The following is a 25622-nucleotide window of genomic DNA, read 5'->3' on the forward strand; positions in this document are numbered from 1 at the left end:
CTCTTATAATAACATCAACTTAATAATAATATTTTATTGGTTAGTTAAGGTGTGAAAGATATTTTAACATTTTTGTTTGATTTATACATAAAGTATAATTGTATGTGTAATAATATATTTGTAATTAAAGAGAAAATTAAAAATATTTTGATATTAATATATGATTATTTTTAGTAAAATAGAAAAAATAGTAGTTTTAAGTGAGACAAACAAAATAGTAAAAAGAGTATTGTGAATTGGAACGGATATAAGAGTATTTTCATTATAGTGGACAGTTAAAAAAGTAGTGTAAAGATAATTTTGTTCTTATTTTTTTGTGTAAAGTAATAATGTAATGATAAAGTAAGAGTATTTGTAAAAAAATATAAAGTATTTTTAAATGGTTAGTTTATAATTGAATAACCCAAAATAGAAATATATATACTCTTTGAATAAACGGAGAAGTACAAATATAGGTACAAACATCATGCTCCCTCCGTCCTAATACAATAGTCTTGTCTACTATTTTTGTCCGTTCCAAAACAATAGTCTTATTTCCATAAATAATCATATCACCATCAAGCTACCCCTACTTTTTCATTTTTATTACACAATTGCCACAACTTTTTACACTAATACACTCAAAAGGGCAAAAAAGTCTTTTATTCATATTTTTTACCAACTACCTATATAATATCAATATTCCTTAAATATCATGTCCAATCCAATTAAGACTATAGTTTTAGGACGGAGGGAGTACCATTTAAAGATAGACAAGATACTGTAAAGACTATGACATACTACATATTATATAGTCTCACACAATACATTATATAAAAAATACAACGTACTATGAACCGAGCACATGATAAATATATCAATACAACACATATGCTTTTATTTAACAAGCTATATATTGTGTTGAATTAAAATATATATTATTTGAAAATTTTATATAATTATATGTAGTGAGCACGGTTTGTTCAAAGTTCATATGATTCTTTAAATAAAATTATACTATTTCTTTTTACTGTAATAATTATTTTATTTTGTTTGAGTATAGGACTAGTAAATAAATTTTTTTTTTAATTTTAATTAAATTATTTAATTATCTTAATTTTAATATAATTACATCTAACTCCTTGATCGTATTTAGAATTGTGCTTTGATTAGAAGCAATTAAGAATCATTTCTTAATTGTTTATACAACAAGAAAAAATCGAATCAGTAACTTTTTTATATTATAAATGATCCAATACAAGTTTCATTTCAAAATCATTCCTTAGAAATTAATTTTTTTCCCCTACTTTTAAATTTTATTGGACACAAAAAAAAACTTTTATCATTCAAATCCCGTGGAAATAATCTTTTTCATTGTATTATATTTATTTTATGATTGGTTACAATGAGAATTATTTGGTTAACTATGCAAGTGGTCAAAACATTAAGGGTGTGTTTGTTTGGGGGATCGGATTAAATTTTCACTGTTCATTCTATTTTTTTCTCAAAAAAACATCAAATCAAACACTTATTTTTTATTTTTTATATTATACTTAAAAATTAATTTTACATTCAAAACATCACATAACACCTATTTATATCACATCATACAACTATTCAAATTCAAAATTTTTACTATTTAAATCCCAACTTAAAATTCAGAGCCCCAAACAAACACACCCTAAGAGTGTTTGTTTAATGTTTATAAAGTACGAATCATTATTAAGGTATTTACTTAAAAAAATGATATTTTATACTAATCATGTTCGTGTTATTTATGACACTTTCTGTTGACAAGGAATGATATTTTAATATAAAAGTGATGTATGTAAAAAATAATGCTATTATAAAAAAATTTATTAAGAAGTTAGAAAAATAGTAATAAAATAATAATTATTTGTTAAAGTAAAAATAATAAAACTATCAATGAATAATTTTACTATAAATTGATTTAAAAAAAAGATATTTCTATTTCTCGATCTCAATTTTTCTATACTAAACACGAACACATTCTAAATACAAATTAAAGTAAAAAGAAATTAAATTAATTAGAAATAGTCGGTTTGTTTTGATACATAGGCAAAAAAATTATAATGTTCTAATATTAAAATAAAATATATATAAAAAGTAAAGGAGGGGTATTATAAAAATTTTAAGTCAAGAAAAAAAATTACACTATATCTTATTAAGTATGTATATTATATATATATTGTTAATATATATTATATTTTTTAATAATATTTATGGAAAATGGTACCATAAAAAAGAAAAAAACATGGTCAAACTATATCATATATTGTTGCTCCAAATTATAATTATACAACAAACATTTACAGCCACGGTTACTATGTTGATTGGATCAATAGCCACGGTTACTATGTTGATTGGATCAATAGACGTGATGCTGATATCATATATAATACTATTTTCGTTCGTCTCTGAGGATTACATTTACATTTTACGTCATTGTATTTAACACTAAAACTCTTAGAACTAGACGGAGATAGTATATGTATATAATTGTAAATAAAATGCGGATGCTACAGTACAGAATTTTAAAATTCACCATTGCGCTGACAACACACTGCAGTACATGGTGTGCTGTCTGACAGCACACAGTGTTACTACCGGCAGCACACCATCTGCATTCATATAATATAAATACAACACATGAACTAACATCACATAATCAATACTTGATTTCAGCACACTGTTATACAGTAGCACACTTGTAATTATGAACCAACAACACAAATACAACACATGAACTGACAGCATATACTATAGCCTTGTAGAACACAAATATTAATTGATTTCAGCACACTACATACTGTTATACAACACGCTATAATTATGAAACAACATAATATGTCATTATTATACACAGCATGTATTGTATATAATAAGACCGTGTGCTGTTTGTATATATTACGGGTGCTGATTTGAATGCTATTTTTTCCAATTAAGTAACCTAACCGTCCCCCGTAAACAAAAACAATAACAAAAGTTTCTATAATTTAATTACTGCTATAGGATCCATGCATGCACGCCTAAGATATAGAGTCATATATTATCGTGTTTGACGGGTATTGTAGGACTTACACTCCACACATTTCTGTGCAATTACGTGGTATTTAACTTCCGACTTGCTTCCACAGTCGTTGCAAAGAATCCAAACCTGCCAAATCATATAAAGAGTATCATCTGTGGATTTGAGGACATGTTTATGCAAATTTGGAGAGAGAGATACCGTCTTGTTTTCGAGGGATGGTGGCATCGGCGTGGCTGCGATTTCCAGATCAAACTTCTCCCACACTTTCGACATATCGCATACTGACTTGGAACATATTGGGCAAGAATACCTGTTCGTCAACAATCAATATATTCATTTTCTGATAATAATAATACTAACCGGCTCGCAAAAGATGTTCTTGTGCTCGTACAAAATTAATCAGTAGGTATTGACGCCATATGAATTATAATCTAGTAGCACAAAATATATATGAACTGACAACACATGATATGATAGTAGTTCATATAATATATACTATCACTGAACTCAAAACACATGATATATATAAAAATATAAAGACATAGTTTCAATTAATACAATATGTGCCGTTTTAACTAAAGTCATGTATTGTCTGTCTATTTTGTATGCGCTTATTAGAGCTGGTTAATTATTCCCATAGTTTGGGTACAATAATAAAATATAGTATTTACATTTAGGATATGTTTGGTTGGGGGATTTTTCCCAATTTTCACTATTTATAAAAAAATTTTCTCAAAAAAACATAAATCAAATATATATTTTTTATTTTCTATATTTTACTAAAAATTAATTTTAAATTCAAAATATCACATTAATACCTATCTACAATTATTTCAATTCAAAATTTTTACTATTCAAATATCAACTTAAAATCCAAATCCCAAAACAAACACACCCTTAAAATTACCCCGAAACACTCATCTTACCGATGGTGCTCCTGCATCTCTTCCAAGCACATCTTGTGGATAGTGTGCCCACACGCCAATGCAACAACATCATTTCTTGACTCAAACAGATACTGAACATTGAAACCATTTTGCTTCAGTTTTACATCAGATTCGAATGCATTCCAAATACGGAGGATATTAAGTAGGAAAGTATAATATGTTCTTGATTGTTAGCTATAGATATCTCTTTTGTATTATTAGGCCCGAGCCCACTAGTATTTATACTTTTGCATACTCTTATTTTCGTAATAATACAATTTTCACAATTTTTCCCAAATTGTAACATTGATGAGAGCATAAGAAATGGGATTTTATGTATACCTCAAAGCAAACAGGGCAGTCTTGGTGCATTGCTCTCTCCACACATGGATGGCTGTTTTTCAAGACAGATGAAAAGCAGCATCCTGCATCGAAAAATATAATTTGAGATGTGAGGATGAAAATTGACAGTTGCGAAACTGCGAAGAATGCTACCACATTTGTTGCAGTGAAAGAAATTCTTGGAGCCCCCGATCCTGCAATGGCGGCATATAAGCATAAGTAAACCCCAAAAGCCAAGTGATCTTTCGATGAACTATAACAAAGAGTCGTTCATTATTGAAAGAAAAATGAGAATAGAGGATTAAGTTGTCGAAGTAATCAATGTAACATAGTGTGTTTTCGCTACACATCTGTAATGTTTAGTGACCCAATATTATTTCTCCTAAGAAATTTTGCATTCAACATCTGATTTTTCATTTGAACATCATGTGTATAAAAACTATTTTGATTTTAGAACATTTAATCCAACCTAATTTTCCATTTGAAACATCACATCAAATATTTTTTTTTACTCTAAAAGATTTGGTCGATGACATTGTTGTTTATTGATATTGCTACTCTACCTGCAAATGCCACAACCATTGCAGTGATACTGCTCCTTAGATATCTGCAGAAATGAAATACATAAGAATTCATTCATGGTAACCAAAGAAATAGATCACAGCACAAATGGCGATAATTATCACTTACATCATCATCAAAAAGCTTGCAGACGCCACAGTAGTACTTCCCCATGCATATACCGCAATTGAAGCAGACTTGTCGAACCTGAGAGCAGTGCCAACAGGGAATAACATCTTAGCTCAGAAAGAGAAATATCGAAAACCAACTGAAAAACACAAGGTGTTCTGAAAGACTTCAGATCACCAAAATTTAATACTCTACTGCAGTTTGATGGAAATAACACAATTTGGAGCTTATTCAATAAACTAACAAACCTCTTGTTCAGTGTCACAGAAAGAGCATATAACCTGCAAAATAAATCGAAGAATCGATATATTAGTGATTACCAAGCTAAAGCAGAAAAAGAAAGAAGCCAGGCAAAAGCAGACCTTCTCAATTAAGTGGCGAGGGACATCGTGCCTGAGCTTTTGATCAGTTGAAATATCATTCTATTGATTGAAAGAAAGCAAGTCAAAAAATTTACTGTATGTGGTATCGTCAGGCATTCTCAAGAGAAAACAACAAGACAAGGAAATCCCCCTCCTAACTCTGCTAGTGCTACCGGTCAATAAAATGACTACTCGATGTTTCACTGCTACATGAATCAAATTTTACAATAAAAGCAAGAATAATTGCAAACATCAACATAAAAAACACACCCAAAATAATCTCAGGCATGCAGAAATTCCTTTATCAGAAACACTTACCTTTGCCTCATTATGACAGTGATGGCAATCAAATATCTCTTTGCAACATGGAGCTCTGATTCGGCACCTTCGACGATAATGAGAACACCTGAAAATTCAACTATGAATATGAGCAGAAATCACAAAGTGCAGAATCAAAAAATAAACAACTAAAGATAGAAGACCATACCCATACTCCAGGTAACCTTTATCTAGTGTTTCAGAGCCTGTATGTTTCTCATAACAAAACAATTCTTCTGCTGGAGTATGCTCTTCAATAGAAGGCTGCAATGGTGAATTGACAGTTGTGTTTCCATTTGCTATCTGAATCTCTTCATCGAATATATTTTGTGATATACTTGGCTCAACATTGCTACAGTGACCAACAGCCATAGGGGACAGTAGACTGTATGAAAAAAGGTTTCCACACACCGAGCTGCTTTGGAATGACTATAAAAGACCTGCATTCAGGAAGATAGTAAGGCAAATACCAAATATTCATGCATTTCTAATCTAGCAAATCCCTGATTGGCAGCATTGCTAGATCGAGAATCTTTTCTAACAATTTTGCAGTAACAACCTCCAACACAATATATCCCACTAAGCTTGAACAGCTCCACTCTTAAATCTCAAAGAACAAGACCCATCACACCAAGTGGATCTACAACCAAACCAATCAACAAATACAGAGCTTTGGAGCTATGGAACTTGCAAGCTTCAAGTACATAACAACCATTGCACAAACTTGATCCTAAAAATCTGAACTATTTAAAGAGGACATCAAATGAGATGCCAAACTAGGTCATCAGCAAAAATCAAGCAGGTGACAAAGGTCATCAGCAAATTGTCAAAGCTTGAGGATTGCAAGGATGGGTTCCAAATTCCAATACTTGTCCCAAATTTTGAGATCTACTGTAGTCTCGCATTCTGCATGATTTCTTTATGATCTCAAGATATGGCAGCACCTTCGCAAGAGCAATCAGTAGGAATATTTCTTGAGGAATATTTCATATCGTCACATCCAGTGATCTGCCTCAAGTTAGTTCTTAACATGTATAGAAGTTCATCACTGCTATTCAAACTATCTATCTACCATGAGGCTGGAAAATCAATGCTGCAATTTACACCCAAGTAAAAAAGTAGTAGCTTCTAACCTAAGATACGAGTTAGTATGCTATGTGTTCTGAAGTTTCAGACCAACCTCAATCAGGTGTACAGAATTAGACATGGTAATGCACCGCATGTTTGAGTTGAAGTTCTTTGATAGGAGCTGAATCCAATATATTAATGGAAAGAACACAACATATTCATATAAAACCTAAAACATTTCTAGATAATTGGATGGCAAAGAACATAGTACAGGAAAAATCGGTTTAACCAGATCGTGTGCACAACTTTTAGCTTCAAACTCAGACGGCAAGAATCCAGAGTGAGCTATGACTCATATAACCCAGATTCAATAAAGAAGACAAGACTCTGCAGCATACATATTCGATCACCAGTTCACCATAGTCACACGTACGTGCAGGAAATCTTTCAAACTACCGAAGATGGCAAAGTTAATAAATAAATCAAACAAACATACACATGAAACTAAAAAGACCGGAATCACACATTAAACTCGAAGCCAATAAAGAACGACTCAACAACATTCGAAACAACGAACTTTAAGGCCTTAGCTCGTCGCAGCAATCACTTCCTCCAATTCGTCGCAAACCGCCTCCCCTACCAAATCGGCAACCACGTACACATAAAAACAGAGCAAGAAACGCACAATCACGTCCTAGAATTACACAATGCAGCGAAAAAAGAACTGCTTCGTATAAATAGGAAATTTTCCAACTCTTATAACAACAGTTATGAAGCAAAAGATCGAAATACTTCGTATAAATAGGCAGAACTCGTTGAAAAAACCAAAAGCAAAACAAAAAAACGGAGCTGTAAATTAGATCAACATTCAAAAGTAAAGGTAGTGTTCCGATTTACTTCCATTGTTTTTCAGCCCAAAAGAATGGAAATTTCTGAAACGTGGGGCGACGATCGACGGTTTGAATCTTCGATTACGCGGAAGGCAGCTGGCTCTAGTGTGAATTTACAAGAATGCCCCCAGCACCGCCACAGGGAAAGCCTTTATCAATTTTTTTTTTTATTATTTTCCGCGAACCTCTTTAGAAAAATTCTATGGATTCCATAGCTGACTATATTACGAGCTTTTTAACACTAACTTTACCAAAAGTTTTTATTTTTTATTATCAGAATGATGTATTGTTTATATTTTATTTTTTTTATAAAATATTATATTTCATCCGTCCCAATATTATACTCTCTTCGGTTATCATTTTTTATTTCCCTCTTTCCCAAAATAAAGTTATTATTTTCTAATTTAATTTAGTAATTGTATTATCTATTTAACATAATAAATATTTTTTCAATTGCATAAAAATTATTACTTTTATATTATATCATATTAATATGGTATTTTTGTCTTTTTTTATTATAATTCAATATATTACTAATATTAAAAAATTTACGTGTAAACGCCGCCGGAGAGAGTATTAAATATTATTTATATTAAAAAAATAAAGATGATATTGCAGTACAAACTAATAAATAGAGAATATGAAATAATGCAATTAAATAAGCAATAATAGAGAAGGAGGGTGTAATCTAAGTAGGGAAACTTTCAATCTTTTTTACCTTTTTAAGGGATTTACTGTGCAAGTTTTTTATGACTTTCAATTTAAACACTCTTTTGATTCACTAGTTTTATAATTATTTCTTTCATAATTTACAAAAAGATATAGGTATAAAATTTACAAAAAATAATATATATATAATTAATTTTTATAAAATAAAATAATTATTTTTTATGAGAACTGCCTTATCAATTTGAATTTAAAATTCAATTTCAAATAGGCTCGTATTTTATATTTGAATTCAATTTGAATTTTAAAATAAATTTTAAAATTTGTTTCTTTAGATTAATAAATTTAGTTTGGGGTTTAGGAATTTTGATGGATATTGATTTAATATATTATAGATATATTGATATAAAAATATAATGTAATAAATTGAATTTTTTAAAAAATAATAAAAGAAAAAAAAAAGAAGGAGGTTAATGAAAAAAAATAATTATAAGTATGTTGTAGTGAATTTTTTGAACGGGACAACAACTCTCGACTATTTCTTTGAAGGTGACATTTAAATAACAATAATAAAAATAATAATAAATGATATGATAATAGGGGTGAGCATTCGGTTTGGTTCGAACATAATTGAACTTTGAATTTTGGTTAGTTTTTTATTTGTAAAATTTAAAATTAAAACCGAATCAAAATTTATAAAATTAAACTAAATCAAACTAAACTAATTTGGTTCGATTTAAAATAAATAAATCAAATTTTTTGAAATTTTTATAATGACACTCGAACTCATTAGTTTTTCTATTTTTTTATTTTATAATGATACTCAAACTCATTAGTTCAATTCATTTTTCATCGTCAATACATAATATCTCCAATACATGCTAAAGCAACTTACAAATAAATTAAATAGTGAAATATAAATATTTAAAGATCAAAATTATAATATATATAATATATATTTTATTTTATTTTAAAATTTGATTTTTTTTTATTTAAAATTTGAAAAACATAACAAATCGAAATCTAAATTTATAAATTTGATTTTAAATTGAACCGATCCAATTAATCAAATAGATTTGCCCGAAAAAGAAAAAAAAAAATATTCTTTTGGTTTCAACCGAGCAATGCTCACCTCGGACGATAATAATTAACGGCAAAAAAATTCTAATAAATCTTAAACATTGAAGGAGCAAATCCAAAATAAACAAATTCTAAGCCAGACAATTCTCATCCACACACTCCACATGGCGAGCTTCTGGTGCGGTGGTCCACGGACCCGCGAAATTCTACACCGCCGCGGTAAATTCTCCGATCCACCAGCAACTAAACCCTAAAAAATCTCATCATTCAACGAATCAGAAACTAAAACCCTTTTCTATATACGTACATTCTCACATATACCAATTCATCACCTGAATCATCGCCGCCGCCGCCGCAGCCGCCGCCGTCGTCATGCACACAACGGCGAGCCATTTCCATGGCAGCCGCCGGGGAAGTCTTCTAGCATCTACATTCCTTTTGTTCTTCACTTACTCGACAGCAATTCAGCAAATACAGAAGCCGTACAAGGGTGACACTATCGCAATTCCGCCATGGCTGAATTTCGAAAACCCTAGATTGAAGAACGCCTACATTGCTCTGCAAGCTTGGAAGGCGTCGATGCTCTCCGATCCGGAGAATTTCACCGGAAACTGGATCGGCTCCGACGTCTGTAACTACACCGGAGTTTTCTGCTCGCCGGCGCCGGATAATCCCCTCGAGCGTACAGTCGCCGTCATCGATTTGAACCACGCGAACATCGCCGGAACCCTAGCTCATGAATTGGGGCTTCTCCACGATCTCGCTCTGATTCACCTCAATTCGAATCGATTCTGTGGAGAAATTCCTCAGAGCATCGTCAATATGAAGCTCCTGCACGAATTGGATCTCAGCAACAACCATTTCCCCGGCGAGTTTCCGGCGACTCTGCTAGATCTGCCGGAGCTCAACTACCTCGACATCAGATTTAACGAATTCGAAGGACCGCTGCCGAGGAGACTCTTCGAGAAGGATCTAGATGCAATTTTCATCAATAACAATCAGTTCTCCTCCGCCTTGCCGGATAATATGGGAGATTCGCCGGCGTCGGTGATCGCGGCGGCGTTTAACAAGTTCGAAGGATGTATTCCGGCGAGTGTGGAGAAGATGCAGAATCTGGAGGAGCTGATACTTTCTGGCAACAAATTCTTCTCGTGTCTCCCCGACGAGATCGGGAATTTGAAGAATTTGACGGTGCTTGATGTCAGCCGGAACAAATTCGTCGGACCGTTGCCGGAGACGATCGCTGATATGGAGAATTTGGAGGAGCTGAAGGTGGAGCAGAACATGTTTTCCGGCGACGTCTCCGAGGAGATTTGCAGGCTTCCGAATCTGACGAATTTTCAGTACGATCGCAATTTCTTCTCCGGCGGGTCGCCGGCGTGTTCGCATCTGCCGATTTTCGACGACAGGATGAACTGTATCCGGGGCCGGCGGAAGCAGAGGTCCGCCGATCAGTGTGGGAGGTTTTTTTCGAAGAGAATTCACTGCAGCGCCTTTCGGTGTAATCTTCCTCCTCCTTCTCCTCCGGCTGAACCACAGCCGCCGCCTGCCGCCTGTTCTCCGCCGTCGCCGCCGCCGCCTCCTTGTTCCTCTCCTCCTCCGCCGCCAGTTCACAGACCTCCAAGTCCGCCGATTGCACCTCCTCCGCCGCCGCCGCCGCCACCAATTAACATTTCCCCTACCGCTCCTCCACCATCAAATTCGTCCCCGCCGCCTCCATGTGAATGTATAATTCCGGCGCCGCCGCCTGCCATTCCCTAAATCACCATAACTCGCCCTTCTTCAATCACTGGGATCGATCCATCGTTTTGTCCGTAGGTGATAGGCTTGTTCTTTTTCGGACAGCAGTCGTTCAGGTGTACATTTCCCGCCTTTAAATTTGTTTTATTATTATTTTTAATTCTTCTAAACACAAACAAGGAGGTAATATATATAATTACCTAAGTCCAAATCTCTCCATGGCTTGGCTATATCTCAAATCAACAGTAAGTAATTGTTTTTTTTATTTGGGATATGTTTTTTTATCCTAAATCACACAATTTTTTACTATTTGCTCTTTGTATTTTTGAATCACAAATATCCTATCAAATAGTATTATTTTAATAGCAATTTCGAACCAAATTTCTTTTCAAACAAATCAAAAGAAACACACTGATTTCAAAAAATTTAATTTGAATTTAATATTAAAATAATATTTAATGTAAAAAAAAAATTAAAGAGTAAGATTTTAAAAATTTAAGAAAAAAAATACATTTAATTCACAGATATTTTGAATATAATATATTATAATTTTAAAAAAATATATATCAATACAAAACATTTAAAGTCTTAATTTATTTATTTTTTCATTTAAATTTTTATAGACATAAAACCAAATGATGCTTTTCTTGCATAATATATTACTCCCTCCGTCCCACATACCATGTCTACGTTGATGTTTCTGTCCGTCCCACATACCATGTTATTATTTTTTTTTTTTAAAATGATTAACACTTTAATCTCATGTTAAACTTTTTAATTTTTTTTTAAATTTTAATTAAACTAATTAGTTATCTTAATCTTAATTTATAATTATTTATATTATCGGATAATTATTTTCACTAATAATTCTTAATTATCTACTAATTACATACATCCTAAAATATTATGTCTACAGTGTAATAGAGACGGTAGGTGAGACGGAAATAGTATTAAGAGTTTTCTAAATGGGTTATAAGATTTTTTTAGTCCGTGTTTAAAATTTTTAATATTAATATTATTTCTTCTAGAGAAAATTTTGGATGAATTCAATGTAAATACTTGTGACATATTGATAAATAAATGTAATATTAGTATAAATGGAAGATGATGTAAAAATTATTTGTTATAATTAGGAATTGCATATTTTTGTATTATTTTTTTATAAAATTTTAAATTCAAACATAAATCAAACAATTTTTTTTTTTTTGTTTCTTTAATGCAAATTTCAATATTTCTATTAAAGCATATCATTTTATTAACCAAATATTAATAGAAAATCATGATAAAAACTAGAAAAAAAAAAATGATAGTAATTATAGTGATATGTAGTACAATAAAAGCTCGATGGATCCGACATATATGAGATATTTTTATAAATCTAAAAAATTTAACTTAAAATTGGATTCGAACCTTAACTTAAAAATTTAAAAATATTTTATTCAAAAATATTATAATAAAATTATAATAGACAAATAAATTAAACTAAATATATATATTTTTAATATAACTATATTGTTAGAAAAAAAAAAAACTTAAATAGTATTCATATATTATTAATATATTTATAGAGTCTAATTTGAGTCCGGATTCGGGTAGAATCTACCCCTGACTAGACACTAGACCCAACCGATTAGGATACACAATATCCAACTCCTATTTGATTCGATATTAGAATAATTGAATCCGACTCCAAATAAATAAATTGAATTCGGATTGATTTTAGGTTTATCCAAACTCATTGTCATATTCGACCTGATATTCAAATAATTGAACATGATTCCAAATAAATAGTTTGAATTCGGGTCAGATCTCGGGTCTACCCGAGCCCATTGCCATCTCTAATATTCTCCATCTCCACATATTTTTACAAATTTCGTACATAAACTTTATAATTTCATGTGTGACTTGACACGAATTAATCCTCTCTCGAAGGCCGTTTAGGCCGGTTTTGCCCCGGCCCCAATGCAAATTGAGCGCATTTGAATTTTAAATTTAATGTTTGGAGCATATTATGAGTTTTAAGAATTTAATTTAAAATGATCCAGTTCGAGTTATGGATTTGCTAAAAAACCGATCCTAAACCCGATTAAATAAATAATTTTAAAAGTTACTACCTCCATCCCTTAAATAAAAATAAATATGTTTTTTTACAAGTTGAACTTTGAATATTAATATAATGTTCATACATAATATAAATCAAAAGAAAAAAAAATACTTTTGTTAATATTGTATAATACAAATATAAAAATATTTTAATATTAAGTACAATGACATCAAAAATAAATTGATACATTATTAAAGAAAGTATGGAGTATTATATATTTCTAACCCGGTTAAATGACCCATAAAAAGAATAAAATGTAGGAACATTTTATAAAATAAAACGGGTTTTTGGATTGGCTCCAAATCTAATAGGTTTAAGGTGGGGCAGGTAGGGCGGGTTCTCAAATCTAAGAATGACAATGGATCGGATCTAATTGAATTTGAGATCCGATCCGAAAACACATTGTTTGGCCCCAGATCCAAAGCGAACCTGGCTATACCCGAATCCCATTTTATTATGATATTATTTATTCTCTTTGTTTCAATTCATTAATTTTTTTATTATTTTTGTTTGTCTCATTCAAAAATATTTATTTTATTTTTTAATAAAACTAATCATATACTAATATTAATGTATCATTTAATTTTTACTTAAATTATAAAAGTACCATTATATATACAATTAATTTTTATATAAAATCAAAATCAAAAGACAAAATTGTCAAAATCTATCAGACACTTTCACTAAAAAAAAAAATACAAAATATTATATTTTATAATATACTATAAAACTCTAAATAAATCCTTTTTAAACAAGATGGAAATAGTATTATATTTAAAAAAAAATATGTTGAAATATTATATTAAAATATATTTCCTATTCAAAATATTGTTATTTTCTACCTAATTTCCTATGAAAATAGGGTGTGTTTGGTATTAATTGGAATTTGAATTTTTCATTTAAATTGTAATTTATTTTTATTAAAAATTATACAAATATAATAATATTTATTGGTATAGAGCCAAAACAAACAAACCAAAACTTTATTACTTCCTCCGTTCCATAACAAAGTATCCATTTTTCCATTTTAGTCCGTGTCATAACAAAGTATCCATTTTTTTTAATAACTGTACTTTCTGCCTAACATTACAAATATCCTTACAACTTACAATATATTACACAAATGTCATTACCTTTATATCACACATACTAATAAGGTTATTTTAGTCATTTCTACTTTATTTTTACTATATCTCAATATAATACTAATACTTCTAAAACTATGTGAAAAAAGCAAATTGATACTCAGTTTCGGAACGGAGAGAGTAATATAATTATTTACATGTAAAGGAAGGAATTAAAGCAAGGCATATGCTTTTATTCCCAATAAAATATTTGAAGTTTTATTGGTCAAAGAGTTGACAACTAAAACGTTCTCGATTCTATCCTAATTAGCTTTTATCGTATTGTGTTTTTATTAAATAAACTTTTCTATATACATAAATATCTTTGGATTGAATAAGATATGTTAGAAATTACATATATATTGTTTGTGATTTACATATTTTCTAAAATAAAAATAAGAGTAAAAATTATTTTTGGTATCATTTAATATTGTAATTATCAATTTTTTTTTATCAATTTTGGTCCCACTCAAATAAAAATTTATCAATTTTAGTCCCAAGATAGTTGACTGGGCTTGAACACGACCGTGTTGGAAGACTCAGAAGGAGACTAGGTGTCCCAGGCAACCAACACGGCCGTGTTGGTCTCAACACGGCCGTGTTCATACCCTTGTTCGGTCATGTTCTTGCTAGCCATGTTCTAGGTTATGTTACTGCTCATGTTCTCAACACACCCGTGTTCACGATCATGTTTTCAATATAATCATATTGTAGGTCATATTTATTATTATTTTCACTTTTTAATTAAAGTTATTTGATATAAATATATATATTTATAATTCAACAAAAATATATTTTACAACTATTTCATAATATAAAAAATAATCAATTTTTAATATTTTAAAAATATATAAAAATAATGTTATATTAATATATATTTTTAATAATCATTATATATATATTTAAAAAATTATAGTAAAAATTTTAAAATATTATTTTAAATTAACTATTTTTATAAATTATAAATTAAATTTATTATTCAAAATAATATTTTAAAATAATACTCCCTCCGTCCCATGTTAGATGTCTGGGTCACAATAGATACGATAATTGAATATAAGTATATTTAATAGATAATTAAAAATATATTAGTGAAAATAATTATCATATAATATAAATAATTATAAATTAAGATTAAGATAACTCATTAGTTTAATTAAAATTAAAAAAATAAATTAAATTTAAAAATCATGTGTAATTATTTTCCATAAAGGCAGTGACATGGGATTGTGTGACGGATAGAGGATATGGTAAGTGAGATGGAGGGAGTATTATTAAAAATATATATTAATATAAGTATTATTTTTACATATTTTAAAATATTAAAAATTAATTATTTTTTATATTATGAAATAATTATAAAAAATATTTTTGTTAAATTATAAATATATATATTTATATCAAACAATTTTAACCAAAAAATGAAAATAATGCTAAATATGACATACAATATGATTATATTGAAAATATGGTCGTGAACATGGCTTATAACATGATTGTGTTGAGAATATGGGCATAAACATGGCTTGGAACATAGTTGTGTTGTGTTGAGAACATGGACATGAACATGACTGTGTTCAGAACACCGGCAGGAACACGGCCGAGTTCAGAAGTGCAGAGTAATCAACACGGTAATGTTGAGACTAACACAGCCGTGGTGGCTGTTTGGGACGCCCAGTCACCTTCTGAGTCATCCAACACGGCCGTGTCCAAGCCAACTTGCGTGTTCAGTCCCAGTCAACCATCTTGAGACTAAAATTGATAAATTGTATATGTAACTGTATATTTATAATTTAAGTAAAAATTAAAAATATTTTGATATTAGTATATAGTTAATTTTTTAAAAATAAAAAAATAAATATTTTGAAGTAGGATAAACGAAAATAATAAAAATAATACAATATTTGTAATAAAGACGACCTAAGCACTTACATTTGAATAAATTAGATACAAATAAACTAGTATCCTCCGTACCACATACCATGTCTACTACACTGTAGACACGGTATTTTAGGAGGGGTGTAATTAGTAGATAATTAAGAATATATTAGTGAAAATAATTATTTGATAATATAAATAATTATAAATTAAGATTAAAATAACTAATTAGTTTAATTAAAATTTAAAAATAAAATAAAATTAATAAGTTTAAAATGAGATTAAAGTGTGTAATAGGACGAACAGAAACGACAGCGTGGACATAATATGTGGGACGGAGAGAGTATTATATTATATGCTCTATAGCATAATAAAAGTATGTGTTTTGGTTAATGTATTGATTCCAACAAATGCAACGTAGAGCTGTTTTGAACTTTTGACCCAATCAATATATTTATAATAATAATAGTATATATTAATATAATATTATATTTATAAAATTTACATAGTAAATATTAATACAATATATAATGTAACACATTATTCATGTAACATAACATATAATATATATTTCTATATAACATATGATATTTTATTTGTCTTATAATTAAATATTAATTACTTCAAATTTATAAGTTAACTTGGTCATATTATATATTTTATGATGAAATCTTAATTGCTAAAATATTTGCTTAAAAGAATAGATATTCAAATAATAATTAAATAATATTTTATCTACTCCATTTTAATTGTATTTTTTTTCAGTGGTGAAATTTATTAAATTTAAACCTACTTAATAAATATTAATAAATTTAATTAATTTTATAATATATAATATACTGTATAACTCATTTAAAAAAAATTTATTTATACCTACCTCCTCAATAAATAATTATAAATATTTATATTTAAAACTCCTTATTGTTTATAAAATTCATTTATTTTAGCTATAAATAAATAAATAAATATAATTTTTATTTTGTTTGTATTATTTAAAATTTTATAGTTCACAAAATGATTTTTATATTGCATATATTTTTATTAAGGTATAATAATTTAAATTTATGTAAATTATATATATTAATTTTTATTTTAAAATTATAATAATACTATTAGTATAAAAAATAATACTCCCTCTGTCTTAATACAATAGTCTTGTTTACCATTTTTGTCCGTTCAAAAATAATAGTCTCATTTTCATAAATAAATATATCACCATATAATTATATCTACTTTTTCATTATTATTACACAATTGCCACTATTTTTTACACTAATATGCTCACAAGGGCAAAAAATTTATTTATCGTTACTTTTTACCAACTTAAGTCCGTAGACAACATAATAAGACTATACTTTTGGGATGAAGGGAGTATTTTAGTGTAATATTATTAACTAATTAAATTATATTACTTTAAAGACCGTGCCACCATAAAAAATAGGACGAAGGGGATAGATAATACTGACTTTATCCGGCTCTAAAGTCTCATTTAGTTTTTGTTTATTGATATTTGAATATTAATTATTATATCAAAACCTATTACAAATTTAAAAAAAAATTGTAAAAATAGTTCAGTTACTATTTTATAATACTAATAGGAACATTTGTAAAATAAAAAAATTAATACTTTTAATGTTAAGGTAAATATGACCATAAAAAGCGTAATTCTAATACTCTCACAAACAAACACGTTGTGATAGATACACGCAATAACATACCTACCATGTATAGTTTCAGATGGGATGATTTGCAAATGGAATCAGCATATATATTGAAATTAATTTCTACCTCTAATATGATGGAGAATCTCCTTACATTTACCGGCGACCGCCTCTTCAAATTCCGTCGCCGTCCCTTCGCCAATCCCAGAGCCATATTCTATTTCTCACTCTTTTCACTTCTATAAATTCATTATCATCACTCCTCTCTCTCCTCAATCAAATTCCTTCAACCACAAAAATGGAAGAAACCGCGCCGCCGCCGCCGGCGAGTCGTAGCCGGAGCAGCCCGTTGGCGGCGGTGCAGAAAGCGAAGCAGAATCTGGCGCTCGGGTCCAAATGGGGGGAGCTAAACGGCGCCATGGGGGATCTCGGGACCTACATTCCGATCGTCCTCGCCATAACCCTAGCAAAGAACCTGGACCTCGGGACCACCCTCATATTCACCGGCGTCTACAATTTCGTCACCGGAGCAATCTACGGCGTCCCGATGCCGGTCCAGCCGATGAAGTCGATCGCCGCCGTCGCCATTTCGAACCCGGCCTTCGAGGTCCCGGAGGTCATGGCCGCCGGGATCTGCACCGGCGGGATACTCTTCGTCCTCGGCGCGACGGGGTTGATGCGCCTAGCCTACCGGCTGATTCCGATCGCCGTCGTCCGGGGGATCCAGCTGGCGCAGGGGCTGTCCTTCGCCATGACCGCCGTTAAGTATATTAGAGAACTGCAGAGCTTCGGCAAGTCCAAGGCCGCCGGAGAGCGGCCATGGCTGGGATTGGATGGCCTGATTCTGGCCCTGGTTTGCGCCGGTTTTATTATGATTGTGAACGGCGCCGGCGCCGGCGTCGAAAGCCCCGCCGGAGAGGGTGGGGGTGAGATTGACTGTGAAATGGACGGCGGGGATCGGACGGATGAGGCGGATAAGTGGGGGAGATGGAGGGCTGCGATTGCATCGCTTCCATCGGCGTTCATTGTGTTCTTGTTAGGTGTGGTATTGGCTTTTGTAAGGGGGCCGGGGGCCGTTAAGGGGTTCCGAATCGGGCCGTCGCCGATATCGGTAGTAAAGATTTCGAAGGATTCATGGAAGGAGGGGTTTATCAAGGGGACAATCCCTCAGCTTCCCCTGTCAATTTTGAACTCTGTTATAGCAGTTTGTAAGCTGTCGACCGATCTTTTTCCCGACAAGGATGTGTCGGCAACATCGGTTTCGATCACCGTGGGGCTGATGAACCTCATAGGGTGTTGGTTCGGGGCAATGCCGAGCTGCCACGGGGCGGGCGGGCTGGCAGGGCAGTACAAGTTTGGGGGGAGGACGGGAGGGTGTGTGGCGATGCTCGGGGTGGCGAAGTTAGTGTTGGGGTTGGTGTTAGGGAGCTCTTTGGTGAGGATATTGGATCAGTTTCCGGTTGGGGTTTTAGGAGTTCTGCTGCTGTTCGCCGGGATTGAGTTGGCGATGTGTTCCCGGGATATGAATTCGAAGGAGGAATCATTTGTGATGTTGATCTGCGCTGCGGTTTCGCTCGTGGGATCGAGCGCGGCGCTCGGGTTTCTATGTGGGATGGTTGTGTATTTGCTGGTGAGGATGAGGAGAGTTGGGAGAGGTCAATCTTGGTCATCTTTGTGGTTTAGTAGCAACACTTAGAGGGTGCAGAGTTTTATCAATTGTATGGTATGTGGCATAAAGAAGCTTTTAGCTTTTTGTTGATGTTAAAAAAACTCTTGTCGTTATAGAGCACAAAAGAGAATGCAAGAAAGAAATACATAAACATATAGAGATATACATACCCTGAATTTGCAATTAACAGCAACTGTTGGCTGTGTATTCATTCTTTCAAGACTTGCAGAGGTTGTTGCAACTGCCAAAGCATCTCTCCAGTCTTGCACCATCTGCAAATGACACAAAAAAAAAAAAACTAGTAAATCGATGATCACCGTCGACAGGAATCAAATTTCATCATATATATGTATGTATATATACACCATTGGCTGCCGGAGCGCAGAGCTCGAGCGAGCATCCAATCCGGCAGTAGTACTGGTAATCTGCAGGCGAGCGGGGGACGCATTTGTTGAGGCACTGGTAATAGCAAGATAACATCTCCGGTCGGGTTTTGTTGCTCCTCAGAAAGCAGTTATTGTAGCATCCTCCCCAGCAGGTGTATCTCTGTGCATTCACAGCCGCACAGTTTGACAGGATGATCGAAGCCACCAGAATCACCGCCACAGCGCCGCTGATCGGCGTCCTCCTCCTCCTCTCCATAGCCACAATGCCCTCTGCATAAATAGGCTTCAGTTATATAACAGATTTTAGATGAAAGGATGTGTAGTAATATCACAACTACTTTTGGGATCATTAATATCATATATTTATTGATTTGGTTAGCAAGTGTAGTAACTTTGTCCTGTGGGAAAGCAGCCTTCATTGCAACTTTCCAAGAGCATGACAGGAAAAACCGTGGTTAGTTTCAGTTTGCAGACACTACATGTAAGAAAGAAGATTGGCAGGATGTCAGCCACACGGCGGTTATTACTATGCTGAATTATAAATTTTAGCAGCCGACAGCACATGATATAAATATAAATAATATATGTTAACATAATACAATACAAATACAGCATATGAACTGATAACATCGTTATATCATTTACCGGAATACAAGAAATATATTCATACAACATACTTACAAATATGAATATCATCAGACCATGCTGAATCCTGCAATCATGGATTTAATCAGGCAGGCCTACAGATCATATCAGTTTTGTCCTGGCTGGTAAAGATTTTTTATGAATGAAACTAAGAAAATAAAACTGCAGGGGAATCAATCAGAGTTCAAATTCATCAATAGAAGACAACATCATAAATTTATGGGACATGATCTAGTTCTAGAAGGTCACAGTTCAATTCTTGTCCTCACTTGGTAGATGAAACATTTAATTCTAAATTGTTAAGATTAATGTACTAGGAAATAAGACTATTGTGAAGTGCGGAAGAGAAGCAGGACCGACAAATAAACAACGAAATAAGAGAGGGAGCAAGGGACATACTGAATTTTGACCTTCTGCAATCCCCTTTGTTGAGCATAGCAAAGGATATAATAAGGCTTAGCCATTAACCGAATGGATTTCCTCCTCGTGATGCCGAAGGATTGGGAGCAGCTGGAAAAGAGTTGGTTCCGGGCTGTTGTTGAAATGGGTTGAATGATGTAAACGCATGTTCTGATCTTCCAAAGTCGGCATTTCCTTGTGGCCTATGAGAAAAGTCTACAAATTTAAGAGCTGAAATAATGTAGAGAAAATACAAATATAGAGTACTCAAATATTCCCCGAAATACAAATATAGAAGTGAAAGATAGAAGAAAACATGATCAATGACAGCAATGCAACAAAAAGTAACCCAGCAAGAGACAAGGCAAGATTGATGTTAGTTTCCTCTTATTCCTGACTAGATTTTAGAGAAGCCGAAATTCAAGTCACCTGTTAGGCGGGATGTTATTGGGCAGCTGCGGCATGTAAGCACCGGGAACTGAATAGTTAGATAAGAGCATAGAAGAAACTATCATTAGCCGATAGAAATTCTGAAAATTGAAGCTGTGAGATATAAATCGAGCTCTTTTTTTCATACTTTGTGCTTTGTTAACTTTTTACCTTGGTGCATTGTCATCCCATATTGGGGTAAATAAGAAGAAAATGCTGTCGGATAAGGAGATGATGACTGAGAACCCAATGCTGTTTGCACATTTGGTAGAGCTCCTTGCAAATATGGCATCGAAGGAAACTGGAAAAATTACTAACAGAAATCAAAATGGGACTTCCAAATTTAAATGGAGTTTTATGAACCATGATTTAGAACTTATTCTTCTGTAGTCCCTAGTGTGTGATCCAAACATCATTTTCTGATCATATCATTTGATTGATATTTGTGTGTGTGTGCGCGTGTGCGCGTGCATCTTGTGAGGCATGCTTACAGTTGTTATCTCAAGGCATCCGTCATTGCTAACATCAAATGGATTTCTTGGTCTTGGGGGATTCACAAAAGCAGCTATAGGCTGTAACCAAAGAAGGAACCAAGTTAGATCGATGCCATTTCTTTGTTCTTCCATTTTCAGATTCATTAAGCAACAAGTTCCATTTTTAATGTTTCATACCATTGCAGGAGGTTGGAATTGCATTCCATATTGCCATCCACCAACTTCCGGAGTGAATGCATTCAGAGGAGACGTGAAAAGGTACTGCAAAACGTAGTACAACTACATGAAATAAAGTTGAGGATATAAATTCGAAGAATTTGGAGTGGTGAACTACCTGTGGAAGTTCATTTCTTCCGCTTGTTGTCGACCTTTCTCTTTCTGGCTCATCTTTGGAACTGAAAGCTTGTGGTGACCGGTCAAGTGGAACCAGTCTTCGATCACTTGATATGGATGAGTTGTTTGTCGACGGCATCTGAAAGAACCGTAAACAAACTAGCAATTTGTAAATGCGTGCAAAAGTTTATTATTTCTAACCACACCCTTTGATCATACTATCTATTTTGTTAGGAATCTTCATAAAAATTGTTGTGTAGAAAGCTTCACAAACTTTCTCACCCGATTGTTTGAAGCTTCAACGGATGTGCCACTTTGTGAAACATTGTGGTTAGCAGTCCCAGAAGAAGACGTAAAAGGCTGATTGCTGGAAGCTTCAACAGATAGATGCTGTCTCTCATTGATTTGAGCCATGGAATTTTCATTACTGCTATGCAACTGCTGCTCATTCTTTGTAACTGTATTAGCTTGAGGGCTATTAGAAGCTTCCAGTGCTTTTTCTGTTCCAATATCAGTAGCCTCCGAACTGTTCTGCTGAGCTGCCATTGCGTTTGCAGGTATTTGAGATGTAGTAACTGAAGATGCAACAGGATCTGACCAGTCCAAAAACAAAGATTCTATGGCAGTCATATATGAAGCATTGGCAGTTGTTTGAGCATTGAAAGGTGCAGCTGAGCTGCTCTCTTCGATATTTGAAGTTGTTACGCCTGATGAAAGTTCTAACTTCTTTGGGGCAGGCTCAGGTGTAGCATCAAAATCTATCGAGCTACCTGGATTAACGACCTTATTTTGCTCCTGTTTCGCACCTGGTGATGCCGAAGGAGCAACATCAGGTGTTTGCTGCAACAAAATTTGAAAAGGGGCATAAATTCTGTGACTTCAACAATAGAATATCATGCTTCAATCTTTGAATACTATCGAATATTTTAATTCATCTACTTCGTTATAATTAACTTTCCCTCTGAAACACTTCAAATGGCTTATGTTAATGAGCTTACCTGACCTCTAGCAGAGACATCAGCATCCTTACCATCACTGGCTTCTGGAGATTCACCAACTTTCAATGCTGGAGATTTATCCCCTAGAAGGTCTTTCATGGGGCGTATGGCAGGAAGGTTTCTTGGTGTGCCCCTAAGAGAACCAGGTGAGCTGCTCCCTGATCTTGATTCTCTACTTGAATGTTGTCTATCGTAGTGCTTCACGCTTCCATCTTCTCGAAACCTGTCATCGACTATCTCAAATCGAACACTACTACGACTCCTGTTGCTACCAGATTTTGGAGTTTCTTGAATGTTCCGGGGACTTCTTTCCTCAAACATATTCTTGATCTCCATTTCCATTTCTCGTCTGGTTAAAACAAATTCCTTTTCCCTGCCACTGCTACTTGTTCTATCAAAAGAAAACCTCTTCAGTAAGTCGCCCCTGGTACTCCTGCTCAACCGTTCATCGTAGTATTCCCTTGAATACTGTAATTGTTCATCATGAAAGTATCATGCTTAACAGAACCAGGTGGATGACTGAAGAGATTGAGGTCAAGCATAACCACATATATATATATATGAATTCATTGTCACGAGAAAGTAGTTCACCTCACTATTACCCATTGATCGACTGCGAAGATTGTTTGCGCCAGTATATCCCCGATCTATGTAGACACTTTTGATAAATTCCCGAAGTCTGAGAAGATTACTGAAACACCAAAGAGCTCATGTCAGAAAAGCTTTTTCCATTGCTAGGCAGCACTGTTAAGGTGCTTCAGGACCATTCACCTGTTTTCAGGGGGTGAATTCTTTTGTGGATCCCAAGCTTTGAAATAGATTTCCCTTGCTCTCTGAAGAAACATAATATATATATATATATATACAAACAGGTGAGGAATGGAGAATTTCGCCTATGTATTCCACACACACATATATACATATGAATTCAAAAGGATTATCATCTTGACCTCATTTCCCCCTGCTTGAAGAGCTGAAATTTCTTCGTCATTAAACTTCGCCATCGACACTGACTTTATGCGATGTGAGAATTCTCGACTGGTATTTAATCAGGGAACAAACAATTTTAGCTGCTTCTATTACTATTTGATTGATATTTACATAACATTAATACAAGAGTTGGTGTGTATTGGCTACGAGATGAACAAACTTACTGCACTCCGCTGCAATTTGTGCACACAAATGTCCAGAATGTCGTGCATACATACTGAGGCCCCTGATAACAGATAGACAATGTATTAACACACAATCTGGGGAATCTGTTACCCTAATTGTTTCAACAAAGTCTTAGAAGCTGTTTATCCATGAAGGGTTACCAATCCAAAGCTGGACTAGAACACATCCCGCCATTTTTCATTAACAATAAGAACAATTAAAAGGTTCGACTGCAAATTATACACGATGTTCTCTATGCAAGTAAATTTCGACATTGCGCTTCTTCCATTTCAGATCGAGAATCATACTAAAAGCATAACTTAATTATACATATCTTACTCAACATGGTAAGGAAGTGCGGAGTTGAAAACCTACCAAGCTGTTGCAGTTGATGCACCTCCGATTCTCCGGCTGCTTCAGAAGACCGCGGAGGATCGTTTCCGTTCTCTGCTCGTCATTAATCTTCCCTCGCGGCATTTTTCTTCCAGAAGAATCTGTTAACACGTCACGCAAAGATCAGATCAGGAAACAAGACATACAATCGCACGAAATCAAACTTCTCGTTCAAATCACATCGTTTCTATGCATACATTCCTTAATGTCTTATTTCAAATTCTGCAAGCGGAACGAAAGTCTCTCCAATGGTTTGCAGAGAGAGAGAGAGAGAAGGAGCGAGAGGCGTGTGAAAGGCTGAAGATTTGGGGATTGGCGGTATTTATAGTGAGGGCGAGGAGCTGAGGTGAGGAGAGATTTTTGGCGGTTTTGACGGTTGCTCTGTCTTTTGATTTATTTCTTTCTCTACTTTTACATTTTCAATAATCAAATGTGGAAATGACCGTTGCACTATTTTTTAGAAATTGGCTTATTAGATAAGTTTTTTTTAAGCTTTCTTTTTTTTTTCTTTTTAATGTGCAAATGTTTAATAAAAAATATAATAATTTTAAATATAAAAATATGACATTCAACTACAATTTCATTTAAAAATTTACAAAATTCTGAACTTGCAAAATATAAAAGGAATATTTATTGTTTTAATGTTTCGGTAAGTGTTATACATATGTAAATAAAATTTTGATGATATATTTATATGAAAAATGACCAGTGTGTTCCTTGATGCTATACTTTCTGAATTTTTAATTGGTATTTTATAAACTCTTACAATTGTATTATTTGAAAACTAACAATAAAATGTAAAACATGAATTTTTAATTGGTACTTTTATAGATTCTTAGAT

General features: G+C 33.0%; 5 protein-coding genes across 8 annotated transcripts; 2 read left to right on the forward strand and 3 right to left on the reverse strand.

Moving 5' to 3' along the window:
* Nucleotides 1-2374: 2374 nt before the first annotated feature.
* On the reverse strand, nucleotides 2375-7672 carry LOC127255883 (probable E3 ubiquitin-protein ligase RZFP34). Of its 4 annotated transcripts, none has more exons than XM_051281643.1 (11): nucleotides 7315-7672; nucleotides 5839-6109; nucleotides 5670-5757; nucleotides 5238-5411; nucleotides 4990-5067; nucleotides 4863-4906; nucleotides 4453-4493; nucleotides 4300-4382; nucleotides 3958-4049; nucleotides 3230-3341; nucleotides 2375-3157 (listed from the first exon to the last, which is right to left on the reverse strand). In XM_051281643.1, the coding sequence occupies exons 2-11, from the start codon at nucleotides 6039-6041 to the stop codon at nucleotides 3050-3052; spliced, it is 1023 nt and encodes a 340-aa protein (XP_051137600.1). In that variant the 5' UTR covers nucleotides 6042-6109; nucleotides 7315-7672; the 3' UTR covers nucleotides 2375-3049. The 4 variants fall into 4 exon arrangements, with proteins under 4 accessions (XP_051137600.1, XP_051137599.1, XP_051137601.1 ...); XM_051281642.1 differs by having other exon boundaries at nucleotides 6229-7672; XM_051281645.1 differs by having other exon boundaries at nucleotides 2380-3157; nucleotides 5238-5270; nucleotides 5352-5411; nucleotides 5839-7670.
* Nucleotides 7673-9745: 2073 nt separating this feature from the next.
* LOC127255474 (leucine-rich repeat extensin-like protein 3) lies at nucleotides 9746-11134 on the forward strand. Its single transcript, XM_051281005.1, has one exon. It carries the CDS (start codon nucleotides 9746-9748, stop codon nucleotides 11132-11134), a length of 1389 nt encoding a protein of 462 aa, XP_051136962.1.
* A 6732-nt stretch (nucleotides 11135-17866) lies between these two features.
* LOC127255966 (uncharacterized) lies at nucleotides 17867-20215 on the reverse strand. Its single transcript, XM_051281772.1, has 2 exons — nucleotides 19913-20215; nucleotides 17867-19821 (listed from the first exon to the last, which is right to left on the reverse strand). The coding sequence occupies exons 1-2, from the start codon at nucleotides 20189-20191 to the stop codon at nucleotides 19660-19662; spliced, it is 441 nt and encodes a 146-aa protein (XP_051137729.1). The 5' UTR covers nucleotides 20192-20215; the 3' UTR covers nucleotides 17867-19659.
* Nucleotides 18179-19662, forward strand: LOC127255965 (molybdate transporter 1). Its single transcript, XM_051281770.1, has one exon. It carries the CDS (start codon nucleotides 18179-18181, stop codon nucleotides 19574-19576), a length of 1398 nt encoding a protein of 465 aa, XP_051137727.1. The 3' UTR covers nucleotides 19577-19662.
* Nucleotides 20084-24865, reverse strand: LOC127255475 (probable ADP-ribosylation factor GTPase-activating protein AGD14). Its single transcript, XM_051281006.1, is given in 14 exon segments — nucleotides 20084-20205; nucleotides 20980-21182; nucleotides 21409-21457; nucleotides 21580-21709; nucleotides 21900-21980; nucleotides 22080-22181; nucleotides 22237-22374; nucleotides 22518-23075; nucleotides 23234-23730; nucleotides 23851-23924; nucleotides 24005-24066; nucleotides 24184-24271; nucleotides 24388-24449; nucleotides 24764-24865. Coding segments are annotated over 13 exon segments (2082 nt in total). The 3' UTR covers nucleotides 20084-20205; nucleotides 20980-21043.
* Between the last annotated feature and the right edge of the window lie 757 nt (nucleotides 24866-25622).

Source organism: Andrographis paniculata, unplaced genomic scaffold (genome assembly GCF_009805555.1).
Source record: "Andrographis paniculata isolate CXL003 unplaced genomic scaffold, ASM980555v1 Contig54END, whole genome shotgun sequence".
Classification (NCBI taxonomy): domain Eukaryota; kingdom Viridiplantae; phylum Streptophyta; class Magnoliopsida; order Lamiales; family Acanthaceae; genus Andrographis; species Andrographis paniculata.